This window comes from Malaclemys terrapin, chromosome 4, assembly GCF_027887155.1.
Source record: "Malaclemys terrapin pileata isolate rMalTer1 chromosome 4, rMalTer1.hap1, whole genome shotgun sequence".
NCBI classification, from domain to species: domain Eukaryota; kingdom Metazoa; phylum Chordata; order Testudines; family Emydidae; genus Malaclemys; species Malaclemys terrapin.
Window position 1 is genome coordinate 97346908 of NC_071508.1, and position 14300 is coordinate 97361207.

Below are 14300 nucleotides of genomic sequence, written 5' to 3' on the forward strand. Positions count from 1 at the left end.
AAATAAAAGTTAAAATGTTCCAAACATGAAGTGGGTAAATTTTAAAACAATCCCCAAACTAATTATCGTATTTTGGGGCCTCAATGTTTTGTGAAAATATATTTTCACAAAATTAGTTTGTGGCTCATCAGATGCTCATAAAAAAGATGCTAAGAGCATGAATATGGGCATAACTGCTCTCTCTTATCTAGAGGATTCATAGCTGTGGAAGATACTGCCTAACTCTATTGGCTTTACTGAATGTTTGTTCATAATTAATGGATCATAACATAATTAGGGACCAATCCTGAGAGACACCAAGCACCTCTGAGACAGGCATTTACTTGGTACAACTTGTTTTAGTTAGTACTTCCCCCCACAACTCTAATTTTTATTGGTTTCCAATTAGTATAGCTGTGCAAAACAGACCTGCCATGACAGTAGTCAGACTTCCCTAGATACCCACACTATGCAGCATCCAAGATATCAAGCAGTTACTTTTTGGAGTGTAGAATAAGTGGCATTTAATTTAGGGTCCTGCATTTCCTCAGAAATAACAAGATATGGGGCTCAGTTCTCACTTACATTGAGACACTCCCATTTACAGTGTAAACCAAACAAATAGCTGACTTACAGAGGTAACTTGCTTCCCAGGGTCAAGAAAAGAATCCTGTTTTCAATCAATAATAACTACAACTGGAGTAGCACCTTTGTAAATGAAGGCAAAATTAGGTCCATCACCTGTAAAGAATATAGATAATTAGATATTAAAGTGTGGGGGTTTTGCTCTACAATAGTAGAAACAAAGGGGACTTGATTCCACACCAACCCAAATATACCATGTGATCAATTCTAGAGCCCTCAATCCTCAATAAATAGGAGTTCAGTTCAAATTCTCTTCAAGCTGTTGCTGACAGCCCCCACTCCTTTCTGATAATTTTTTTTTATAATGGAACAAAATAATTGTTTACATCTTCCCTATGGAACTTGGGTTTTCTGCAGTCAGGGAAGTAATTCATTTGTCAATTTTTAAATTCCAAACACTCAGACTTTCCAGCCAGATATAAGTATTTGCAAAGCCAGTGGTGGACTAAAGCAGATCTGAATGGATCAGCTAATCTGGGCTTTGAGGTTTTTGAAGTTGCCTTCAAATTTCCAGCTCCACCACTCTTCATCCCTCAAAATTACATGACCAGCTCTGGTCAATTTGCAGTAGATTTGGGTCACATTTAGATTAATCTGACCCTCCGACAGTCTGTAAATTATCTTCTTTAAATAGGTGCACAATACTTCATGAAGAGATGCATTTTCTCTCTCTGCAGGAGAAAAATATTCATAATGCCCATAATATATTTTTCCTGAACTGATCGTCCATATATGTAAATTACCATTTATAGAATAAAAATAAATGTTCTCTTTGCAGTTAATATATATTTCACAGTTCAAAAATTTCTCTCCAGCATTATCTCTGGTAAATCACAACAGTTAACAGGCAGTTCTCCATAAAAATGGTCCTTGATGAATTTAGTACTATTCTATAACCTTTTGCTTATAACCTTTTGTTTCATATGTTAACAAGCTGTATGAATGGACAAGTCCTAATGAAAATTGGGAAGCAAATTACCAAGAAGCAAACTAAAAAGCAAAGGTTCATTTAACTACTTAACACCTCTCAGCACTTGATGAAATACGTCAGTGTTATTTATAACTGTCCTATTTATATCTGTCCTTCACTAATGATTTCAGAAGAATAACATGCACAAAGACCTGATCCAATGTCCACGGAAGGCAATGGAAAAGTTCCCACTGGCTTCAATCAGTGAGCATTGTATCAGGCCCTAGGAAATACTGAACATGTCAAGTTTCAGATCGTGGATGCAGGGCCGGCTCTAGGCACCAGTGCAGGAAGCAGGTGCTTGGGGCGGCCAATGGAAAGGGGTGGCACGTCCGGGTCTTTGGTGTCAGGTCCCTCAATCCCTCTCGGAGTGAAGGACTGGCCGCCGAAGAATGAAGCGGTGCGATAGGGTTGCCACCGAAGTGCCGCCAATCGCGGCTTTATTTTATTTATTTATTTTTCTTCGCCACTTGGGGTGGCAAAAAAAGCTGGAGCCGGCCCTGCGTGGATGAACTGCCATGCTTTCCTTAACAGTTCTCTACATATCTGGATGCTTTAGAAAAGAAATCTGGGCTTTGTGTAAAGATATGCTATTTTGTAAGGTAAGAATTTTTTGCATAAATGTATTTGTGAAATAAAATAAGTGATACAATTACATGCTAGCAATTACTGTTCAAGCTGGTCATGTGGTGCCACAAATAAGAGTGACTATGCATTTCTTAAGTTAGCATTCAAAAGAGGAATGATATTCCCATAGACTTCCTTAAAGTTTTACTTGCACAGATCTATGCACAATGGCCCAAATGGTTTGGTGCAAATCCATTAAAATCAATGGATGAATTCAGCTACATGTTATGGGTGGATAATTATGACCCTGAGCCTCCAAAAGCCTGAGCGCCCTCAACTTGTATTGACATCACTGAAAGTTGAGAGTGATCAGCAACTTGTTGAATTGGGCCCTATGTTACCATACAGTTTTCTCTTTCAAATAAAGCAATGTTGAATACTTAGGCTATATCAATATGAAGCACAACTCCTGATTGCATTCAATAAGGAGTTGTACTTAATCAACTGCAGTATTATCCTAGGAAATTATTTCCTTTTTTCCTTCTATTACATTTAATTTAATGGTTGATATATTAGTTAAAGAATGTTTTTATTAAAGAGTCATCATTTGCCAACAATTTTTGCATAGCACTAATGCTTTCATCAGTACTTAGACCAGGAAATAAATGGTAGATGCGGGCAAATGCTGGCTTTTCAATAGTGACCATTTTACTACCTCAAAAAGGGGTACTTCATTAATGCAGAATGGTTCAGTATTTTACAGGATATTATGGAATACATTTTCAAATTGTGCACATGTAAAATTCACAAATGCACACACCTACAGGAGAGTACATATGCCCATTTATTAGAGCAAACCCAGGTTTTGGGTGTGCATGGCTTGCAAGCCAAATAAGCTGAATGGAAAGATGAGACCTAATACATGCAATCTGACCACCTCATGTACAAGGCACTATTTCTCAGGAAATATCTTGTACATATCAAGTTAAACTGTATCACCCATAACAATTTCTATTTATTTGTGGGTGGCGGGTTTCCACTCCCCCACCCAATATATAATAAAGAAAAATAAACCAGGCATTGACTTCACTGTCAAACTAACTGATTTAAAAAAAACAATGAGTTGTTTGTAGAATTTGGTGGTACAGATAAGCACCATATAAAGAAAAAGTAATAGACTAGATCCTTGGCTTGTATAAAACTGTGTAGCTTTATTGAAGTCAGTGGAGCTATGCTGACTTACACAAGCTGAGGATCTGCCCAATATATTTAAAGGTCTGAGCACTGAGCCAACTCACTGTGTTATTTAATATTTATGTATGTGTAGATACTATGGTGAGATGATCAGATAGGTAGAAGTTTGTCACATACACAGTCATTACAAAGCAATAAGACAGAGTTGGTAGTGTCAGTACAAGTGTTTGATTCTTGCATTATAAACTCTCTATTTGGATAGAACAGTGTACTTTGGAGAAGGTACTTTGAAGCAAAATTTAAAATCTGAGTGACCAAAAGAGCATAGAAGTTATAAACCAGACTGGATGTTTGCCTTGCAGCATTACTGGTGTTTCAGTTACACAAATAACCAGCAAAATTCTTTATTTTATTATTCTATTTTCCATTCACAATAGGTATTGGATAACAGAGTTCTGGATCATGTTCAAAATGGATTCTAGTCTAATTAACACCATGGAGGAATTTCAGAAATTGGTGAGAGCTAATGGTGAGGAGTTACACTGTCGCCTAATTGACACAACTCAAATGTGAGTGTCAAGGTTTTAATATGTTTGGAAAACAAAACAATATTGCCATCTCACTTCCCTAAAATAATAGTAACCAATCTCCAACAGCTCGATTAGGAATATTTCCAAATGTCTGATATTAGCAATGTGCAAAAGATTTACCCCTGTGCAGTGGGCCAGCATGTGACAATTTAAGTCCCATTAAAGCTCTCAAAATATGGCTTCAATTTAACTTAATTGCTGCAGAGATCTTGAGGCCGACCCTCTGCACAGGGTAAACTTCACTCTAAGGAACACAGAGTGTTTAAGTGAAGAAAGATTTTGAAAGACTTAATTCCTTGAAAGGGCAGTGAGAAAGGAGAACACATTTTACTCAGAGTGTACATGATGTAAAAGAGGGGACTTTTTAAAAGCCAAAATTCAGGTCACTAGGGAGACAATATAGGATTCATTTCATTATGTCTAATTCCTAATGTTATTTTGTGTGTTGTTGCTGGTCTTATTATCTGGTCAAGAATTGATCCCAGAGCACCTAGAAAAATAAAGTGCACAGGGGCTGTATCTCACGTGGCTCTCTCCTGAGAAGAGACTCTTCCTATTTTTAAATAAGAGTGAGAAACAGGCAGCAGAATTTGACCCACAATTTATAGCTGGCCATAGAGTATAAGCTTCCTTATGAGATTCTGTTGAGCTGCCCATGAAGACAATAAGGGGCAATAACAAGGCATAACGGACAGACCAAATCCTGTTGCCACTGAATCCTATTGACTTCAATGGGACTGGGATTTGATCCAATGGATACAGCAAACTGGAGAGAGTTAAGAACAACAATGCTGAGGAGATATCACTATGGCTGTATTCTTTTTCATAATGTAATTTTACTATATTTAAAGGGTACTTTAAAAATGCATGCTAAAAGCATTCGACGGGACTGTTGTCATAATACCTTTTATTGGCCGAACTTCCAGTAAAAGCTATTACCTCACTCACCATGTCTCTCTAATATCCTGGGACCAACATGGCTACAACTACACTGCATATGTCATAATATCCATCATTCATAATGAATATAAAGAAATTGTTCTTTTGCAATTCAAATCATTCATCCGTTTTCAACTGCAATAAATCATGTTTTGGGGGAAATGTAAATTAGATTTCCTGCAAAAATCAACCTCCATTTTAGTGTAAACCTTTTCCTATTTTTTATAAAAAGAAATTCCCGGGATTGGTCCCGAAAGCTTACACAGCGGATAAAGCCCAACACCAGTAAGAAAAGGAAAGTCTCACTTCTCTTTGATCATCTAGAGCCGGAAGAGCTATCAGACCACCTCACCTACCTTGAATTTAAGTCCTTCCGAAGAATATCAGTAAGTGATCAGCTTTTGGCTAGAACAAAACAAAACAACTAACTTTCTGTGCATGTGGTTGGACTCACTTTCATCCCGATCCTTACTTAGTTTTTTCAAAAAGTGTTTGTATTGGGTCAGGGGAGCTAGCAGTGGAGAGGGCAGACAGTTTTGACCCCCTTACGTTCAGACAGTAGGTTGGGTCAAGAAGGAGAGGTTGAGGAACAAGCTATCTCCTTTCACTCAAAACAGTGTTTAAGCTGATGCAAGTGGCATGGGGGTGGGGGGGTGACTGGAGAATGGGGAGAGCAAAGCATTGCAGGAGCTAGGCTGCCTGATTCTGTCTCCTTGGGGTACTCACCCCACTATGACAGCAGAGGGGTGCTGCAGCACTTCTTTACAAGGGCTCCTGGAGAGCCCTGAAACCCCTTAAATATTGAAGTAACACTTTGTTTTAAACAGGCCAGTTGGGGCTGTACCTGACTGTCTTTTTTTCTTTGTCATACTAAAGAAAAGGCCAGTATGGTTTGATATTCTTTGTGTGTCAACCAAAAAAGAGTGCACAGCAGGTTCAAAGCAGCAAGGAAGGGCAGTGTGTTTGTGGGTATAGCTGATCCTTTCCCCACCCCGGAAATGTGTACAATACTGGTATGAAAGCTGCTGAGATAAGATGCATAGCTAAAAGAACAAAGAGACTCATCTTTTGGATGGTATCACTAGAATCTGAAGTGTAAGTTTTGCAGTTAGAGGGATGTTGAACAGATTGCAAAAAAATCTCTCCTAGTCATGCATCAGTGCACTTTATTTTAAGCTCCAGGTACGTGACTCCTCATGTGTTATGTTAAAATCTAACAGCCTTGGGACTGAAGTCACGCATTTACGCATAGGGTCCTACCTGTAGGCAGTAATAATACTTAACGCTTATATAATGCTTAACATTTTCAAAGCTCTGTGCAGATGCTAATTAATTAATGATTAATGGGAATAACAAGTATGATGCACAGTCAGAGTCTTGGTTCCCTCATAGTTCTCAGACAGTTACTTAGCTGTGTAACATAGGTTCCTGCATACTTTACTAGTGATAATCTGAGATTAAAAAAATTAGTTCACTGGGACCTTGGTTAGGAAAAGAAAGTGCTTTATCCATTAAACAATGTGATTATTTAACTCCTTGCAGAATGCCTCCCTAATATGGTAGCCTAATACTTGTCCCTGCTATGGGAGAGACTATGCAAATTAGATGATGTAATGCTAACATGAGAGTAACTATTCATACAGTCACTCATTCTAAGGCTAGCAGTTAACATCAAATCATTAATGTTTCTCCAGTATTTCCTGTATTGGATCCAGTAGCTTGTCTGACTTCAGCATATCTTCCAAAAAGGCATTCAGTCTTGGTATTGAGAGAGAGAACCCACCACTTCTCTTGGCAGTTTATTCCAAAGGTTAATTTCCCTCGCTGTTTTTTTTTTTTTTTTTTTTAAAAGACACACACACACCCAATCTCTCTCACACTCACACACACACCAACTGTATTTCTCATTTGAATTTGTCTGGCTTTAATTTCTAGTCATTCCATCTAAATGTCTTAATGCCTGTGTTTAATTCTCTGAGCATGTCCAGTGTGAACAAGATGTTACTATTGGGGGAAAAAAGCACAGGTTTTAAGAGCTGAGCTTTTGAGTTTGATGGAATTATAACAAAATGGTGGGATAACACGTGTGTTTATTCGTAGGGTCTGATAACCTGTGTAGGTCCTAAATCTCGAAATAGCTAAGCCACTTGAACTTCAGGAGATGCTTACACAGAATTAGACTTTTTTTTAGGAAAGTGTACTGGTGAACTCAGCTTAATGGTGTTATAAGACTTGGGCTGGTTTCCATTTTACAAAATATACCCAAGTATTCAGAAATCAGGTCTGAGAGATTCTGGGCCACAATTTTGCAATTTGAATTCCACTTCTTTTCCTAACTAGTTGTGGGATGCAACCTTGTAACAGGATGGTTAATAGATTCCCCCTCCATAATTATCTAAAAAAGATACTAAGGTGGGCTGATAAATTACTGATATTCAAATGCTCTAAGCTGAAAACATCATTGCTCCAATACTGCAAGCTAGAGCAAGAACAAAATGACCTTTGAATTCAGATCTCTCACATGGCCATCTATGAGTCTATGCTGTTTTCAGTTGTTTCATTCAGCCTTTATCTTGTTCAGTTTGGGGCAGACGAACTGTGTTTGTTCTTAGTAAAAACACAAGTCGGAGATGAAAAGGTATATTTATTCTGAATGAAATTAACCTTTATTGCTCTGTGCAAAATTACTTTCCATTCCAACCTTGTTAAATAACCTTGATAATAAATTCAGACACCAACATTCTTCTGAAAGCTTGTCTAATACATTATATAAAAATGTGCCCAACATTATAGGGAAGTCTTCTGGCATTTTCCAGAAGGAAGAACTTCTGGTAACCAAGATAATCTAATCAAACTTATTAATGATTGTACTGAAACCAATACAAAGACAATAATTATATAGTTAAATCCTGAAAAATTATCCAGCTCCGTAGAGTGGCTGCTTGGGTTCCATGTTACTGCCAAATCTGGCTTTGGTCCAAAATTCAAACAATGGCAGTGAACAGTCTGTAATCTCAGACAACTCTGCTTATTATTGTTAATATTTCTTCCATTTTTAATTTAGCAAGAGGAACAAAGCAAGGTTGTCAGATGTCATCTCTACTTTTTTTACATGGATTTTGAACCGCTGATAGCTCGTATTAGTAAAAAAACAAAAGAAAGAAAGAGACAAGAAAGAGGCTGTAGGGAACATAAAGCAGCCTTACGAGCTGACAATTTACTACTTTTTATTACAGATCCATCTCTTCCAGTTTCTGTTTTTATAGGCTTACTAGAGGAATTTATTTTCCACTTGGTATAAAATCAAATTTAATAAGTCAGAATTGGTGCATGGGCTGTGGATCTGAGCCTAATTTTTTTTTCCACAGTTTGGATTGTTCCAAATACTGTGGGGAAAAAAAACACTGAATCAAATACTTGCATAGTAAATGATCTGAAGTATCAAGGAAATTCAAAGGCTGGACATTGGTTCAATACAGGTGTTCCCTTACACTTTGGACCATTGTGGTTAAATTAAATAAGACATTGTTGCAAGCTACCTGGCAAAATAAGAAGTCACAAGCCTTATTCTGAAATTATGTTGACTTCATTGGAATTGTTCCTTCATTGGAATATTTACACTAGCATAAGTGAGATCAGAATCAGTGCCTTGAGATAAAGTTATATCTTCCCTAAAATTAAGCTACTTCTCAAGGGCAAGATTGAGCCATTAACCTCACTCTATAACCTTCTCTGAAGGACCACTGAATTAAGTGAATCCATGAAGTTGCTGAAGGTGGGACAAGTACATGTGGCCTCTCCTACCGACCAGGGTTAGGAGCGTCTGTGTCAGAAGGCTCAAAGCCAGATTGAGTCTTCTAGACCATTCCAGTTGGGAATGCAGGATTGAAGGCCCTGTATCTCTCCCCACCCTTGTTCCCTTGCTGGTCTGCAACTAAGACTGGTGGACCCCAGGGAATGCTTTTCACACACCTCCTGTTTCCTCCTTCAGACTGGCTTGAGTGCATGGTTCAGACATGAGTGGCCTTGGCAAGATGCACAGCCACATATTGCAGGTTAATGTAAATTAAAAACTTCTACATCAGACAGGGCTTCTGCATCTTTGTATGGTTACCATGAGCAGTGACCACAAGATGGCTGTAATAGTTAGTTAATTCACATCAGTCAATTTCCTTTGGAATGGGTGTATAGAAGAAAACTCAATTTGTTTTCACTAACAGTAGAAGTCAGAAGTTGCTGGACACTGGAATTCTAAATTATGATCACTTACATACCCCACAAGAACCTCCCTTTGAGAGATCCTAATTCAAAAGATGCTTGCTGCTTACTAACAGCTCTAAATAAAAAAAACAACAACATACCTGTCACTTTGTCTGCCTTCAAGCACAGCAGAGGAAGGTGAAACATTAGAAGCATTGAGAGAGAATTCCACCACCAATCCATTTCATTAATATGTAACAGTCATAGTACAGATTATGGACTGGATTCTTTGGTTCATCATAGCCACTTTATGCCACTCAGGCAAAGTGAAGTGGACATATTTTGGCCAGAGGTGGCCAGTAGAGAATTCCCCTTATGTGAGGGAAATCTCAACTGGTGTCAAGTTGTCAGAGGCATAGCTTCCTGTTGCACCAGCAGTCCTCCTTTCATCTTTGGCATTATTGCATGCCGGGGGAACAGGATGGGTGCATGGTGGAACGGAGCTTTGCTACCTATATCACAGTGGCATAAGGTCATTTGGGGAGCGTCAGCTGGCTCCCAGACTGAAGCCCCTCTACTTCCCTGTGCTGAGCAGAGCTTAGGGATGGGGGATGATTTCCACCCTATAGATATAAAATACATAACATGTCACTGTATTTTATTTAGCAAGAAGATCTATATCTGCATGCAGGCTTCATGGAATATACAAAGTCTGGATGAGGTTTAATTTTGTTTTTGTTTTTTAGTTCTCAGATTACCAGAATTACATTGTAAACAGCTGTGTAAAGGAGAATCCAACGATGGAAAGGTCCATTGCTCTTTGTAATGGTATCTCCCAATGGGTACAACTAATGGTACTCAGTAGGCCAACACCACAGCTTCGGGCTGAAGTGTTCATCAAGTTTATTCATGTTGCACAGGTCAGTTTCACTTTGACCTTTTTGTTTTTGTCATATGTCCTTTCTTTGAAACTGTCAGCCCTTTAATTATTCCTCCTTCACTACTACTTGTACTCTCCAGTGGGATCAGCTGGGAGGAAGAGTTGGCAGTGGTCTCTGTTTTTATACCAAATGATCGAGTATCACCTTATTGTCAACTGCAGTAGGTCTCTCCCTTGAGACCCATATTGTAGACCCATTTGCCCAAAGCAGCTAGACTTCCTTTTGAACCACTCAAGACTTTTCCTTAACCTTCCAGAGGTGTCACCATTTAGAGACCCTATTTGCTAGTGAATTACTGTGATAAAGAAAACATGCTCAAGATTCTCCTGAACAGGAGCATTGAATATTGTTAAAATCTTACCTTTGCACTGAAGAGAGGTATCCTTTGGAGATGCCCTCTGCTTGTAGAATAAAAAGGCTTTTTGTAGAAAGGAAGAGCTCACACACTACCCCAAGAAATGAGAACACTGCTTGAGTATAAAAATGGAGTAAGATTGTTTAAAAGTGGTAACCAAGAATGATGTGCTAGAAAGGAAATTGTTAGGAACTCTGTAGAACCAACGGTACCTAGGCCCCAGCTAAAAAGGAAAGCATAGTTTGGATGTATACATTTCACAACTTCAAACCTTAAGTAATTGATATTGTTTGTCAATACAGAAGCTCCACCAGTTGCAGAATTTCAATACTTTAATGGCAGTGATAGGAGGTCTCTGTCACAGCTCTATCTCCAGACTCAAGGAAACAAGCTCTTATGTTCCTCATGAGGTCAACAAGGTCAGTATCACTGTCCTTGGTATCATAAACATACAGTTTAGATACCATCAGGCAAACAATTTTTATTCCCTTCCTCCTCTCCCCCCCCCCCCCCCAATTCCATTTGCAGATTAAAAGATTCCAAATACGTGGTGATGGAAGTGGGGGGAGGGGGAAGATGGGGAGTTGGTGACTTGACGCTGTATTTTTAAGGATATCTAATTAAAAATAATCTTAATTTGTGAAGCTAAAATCTGAGGGATTAAGTGGTTCAGAATCTGAAAATATTGGCGGATTGCTTTTTAAAATATTATTAAACGGCAGTAATATTTGTGTAGGCAGTTGTAAACTAGGTTTCATTTGAAGCCAGAAGATTTAGACCTTTAGGGTTACCTTCATTTTGTTTTGTTTTGTAAATCTTGGCTTGGCTTTCTGGAGGATAAAAACAGGTCAGTAAACAATAATATGGGCTGTCTCTATACCATCTGAAGAGACAAATATGTTCACATGAACAAAATCATGAAAACAGAAAATGCAATTAATTTTACTACTTTGTTTATTTTCTTTAGGTGTTTAATGAAATGACAGAACTGCTCTCATCTTATAGGAACTATGACAATTATCGACGTGCCTACAATGAGTGCACTAACTTTAAGATCCCAATCCTTGGGGTCCACTTGAAAGACCTGATCTCCCTTTATGAGGCCATGCCAAATTACTTAGAGGACCAAAAAATTAATGTGCATAAACTACAGTCTCTGTATAACCACATAAATGAACTGATACAACTCCAGGAGATGGCACCTCCCTTAGAAGCTAATAAGGATCTTGTTCATCTGCTCACGGTAGGTCTGTAAGATCACAGAAACACTGCCTATTTTGAACTGATTTTCATGCATTTCTCAAGTGTTTAAAGCTAAATATATACTTTTCTACAGCTAATATGAAAAAAGTAAGGTTTTTAGGGTACAGTAGGGGTTACACAGTAGTCCCGGTGAGGACACGGGCTGTAGGAAAAGGTAGTTGATAATACAGGCTGTTTGGTAGCTTCCTTGGGGTTATTTTTATAGGAAGGAATGAAGACATTTGTCTGTGCTCTCCTACATTAGCAAGCACTGCCTCACTTTCCCTAAGGAGGCACTAACTAGGGCAGAGCCGCCTTTACTCCCCGGATACACCTGGAAAAATAGAAGGTCTTATAAAAGTCTCCAGGTATGCTGAAGGGGTTTGCTGTGCCTGTTACTGATAGTAGCTGCTGTGTGCTTCAACATGAGAAGGGAGAGGCATCATAAGATGCTATTGGGATAAAGGTACCTCAGTTCTGAGGACTATTTTACTTTACTTTGTGAAGCTGCTGTATGGTACCAGCAAAGATTGTCTGGAATTAGCTTGTGTTTATGTATCGGGGGTAGCCGTGTTAGTCTGTATCCACAAAAACAACAAGGAGTCCGGTGGCACCTTAAAGACTAATCGATAACAGCTTATTTGGGCATAAGTTCACGAAAGCTTATGCCCAAATAAATCTGTTAGTCTTTAAGATGCCACCGGACTCCTTGTTGTTCTTGTGTTTATGGTGGTTCTTTCTGGAATATCTCTGCCAGGACAGTGTTACTAGTTCTGCAGGGATGTTATCCAAATTAAATAAGAGATGTGCATGTGTCTCAATATCATTGTTTTAGTCAAAAACGATTAAAGGTCTAGAAAACATGACCTATGTGGGAAGATTTTAGAAATTGGGTTTGTTTAGTTGGAGAAGAGAAGATTGAGGGGGGACATAAGTTTTCAAATACATAAAGGGTTGTTACAAGGAGGATGGAGAAAAATGGTTCTCCTTAACCTCTGAGGATAGGACAAGAAGCAATGGGCTTAAATTGCAGCAAGGGCGGTTTAGGTTGGACATTAGGAAAAACTTCCTAACTGTCAGGGTGGTTAAGCACTGGAATAAATTGCCTAGGAAGGTTGTGAAATCTCCATCATTGCACATTTTTAAGAGCAAGTTAGACAAAGACCTGTCAGGGATGGTCTAGATCAGGGATAGGCAACCTCTGGCACGCATGCCAAAGGCTGATTTTCAGTGGCACTCACACTGCCTGGGTCCTGGCCACTGGTCCGGGGGGGCTCTGCATTTTAATTTAATTTTAAATGAAGCTTCTTAAACATTTTAAAAACCTTATTTACTTTACATACAACAATAGATTAGTTATATATTATAGACTTATAAAAAGAGACCTTCTAAAAACGTTAATGTATTCCTGGCACGCGAAACCTTAAATTAGAGTGAATAAATGAAGACTCGGCACACCACTTTTGAAAGGTTGCCGACCCTTGGTGTAGATAATACTTAGTCCTGCCATGAGTGCAGAGGACTGGACTAGATGACCTCTCAAGGTCCCTTCCAGTCCAAGATTCTATTTGCTCTTAGTGTGTTATCAAACTATGAAGAATTATTAATACGCACTTACTTTTCCCAGGTTGTGCTGTTTATTTTTAGCAGGTTGCAATTTAACAAGATGGGCCAGTTTTGCTTTCAGCTTACAGACCCTGTTTCAGCAAAGCAATTAAATACGTACTTAACTTTAAGCACATAAGTAGCTCTACCACTGGGACTACCCATGTGCTTGAAGTAAAACACCTATGTTACTGAATCAGGGCCATAGTCAGCCAGGTTTTCCTATAGAATCTTGCTAAGTACTGAATTTCCCCCAGCCCCACCCCTCCAAAAAACAAACAAACAAACAAACTTTTAATACCTTGTTTAAAGTGATTTTATGTTCCTAACTTTCTTATTTTCCATAACATTTTAGCAAAAATAATTTTACACATCAAAAATATATACAACTGCAGCCATTCACAATTTCAGTGCAAAGCCTTGAAAATGGTGGGTATTTTGTGACTGTATCAGATGCACATTACTCTGGGTTTGCTGTAAGAAGACTTTACAATAGTAGCTTCTCTCTGGCATTCCAGGGCCTGGGGTTAGCCTATTCCTCCCCCAGGCTCACATCAGCCTCCATCCTACTCCTTCCTATCGCCTTTAGTCACCTGCTTTTGCATCAGCAGACATGTCAGTTTGAAGAGATGGTGGTAACTGCAGGGAGGAGTGACTAATTCATAATGAAAATATTATTTGACAAAATTAGCTTGTTTTGAATTGCCAGAAACCAGTTTCAGATTTATTGGTTATTTGAAATTATCAACTTCTGCAATAATAATTCTTGATCTGTAGGTTGTTCAAATGGTTTTTTGCATATATTTGAAATCAGACACTTGAGCAGCCTTGTTCAGTTTTGTTTGGACATGTCACATGCTATATTTCTGGGCCCTGCTTATACAAGTATGAGAGATGCCATCTTGGCTGGTACAGCAGGAATTGACCTGAGGACCTCTAGAGCTAAGGGCATGAGCTACTGGAGCTTGAGCTGAAGCTCTCGATCGCGTACAGAGCGGGATCTGTACACACATTCCTTTGTCGCTTACATAAGCATAACTCCTAGAAGCAGCTTTCTAGTGTGAATATTTGTA

The 14300-nt window shown here is 38.7% G+C and overlaps 1 protein-coding gene across 1 annotated transcript in view; it reads left to right on the forward strand.

The window, feature by feature from the left end:
* The window catches only part of RASGRP1 (RAS guanyl releasing protein 1), a 68798-nt gene that overhangs the window by 31986 nt on the left and 22512 nt on the right, over positions 1-14300 (forward strand). Inside the window, exons 4-9 of the mRNA XM_054028659.1 lie at positions 2137-2196; positions 3793-3924; positions 5117-5270; positions 9831-10004; positions 10683-10799; positions 11348-11623. Of these exons, the coding sequence (XP_053884634.1) occupies positions 2137-2196; positions 3793-3924; positions 5117-5270; positions 9831-10004; positions 10683-10799; positions 11348-11623 (913 nt within the window). The remainder of the gene's footprint in view (positions 1-2136; positions 2197-3792; positions 3925-5116; positions 5271-9830; positions 10005-10682; positions 10800-11347; positions 11624-14300) is intronic.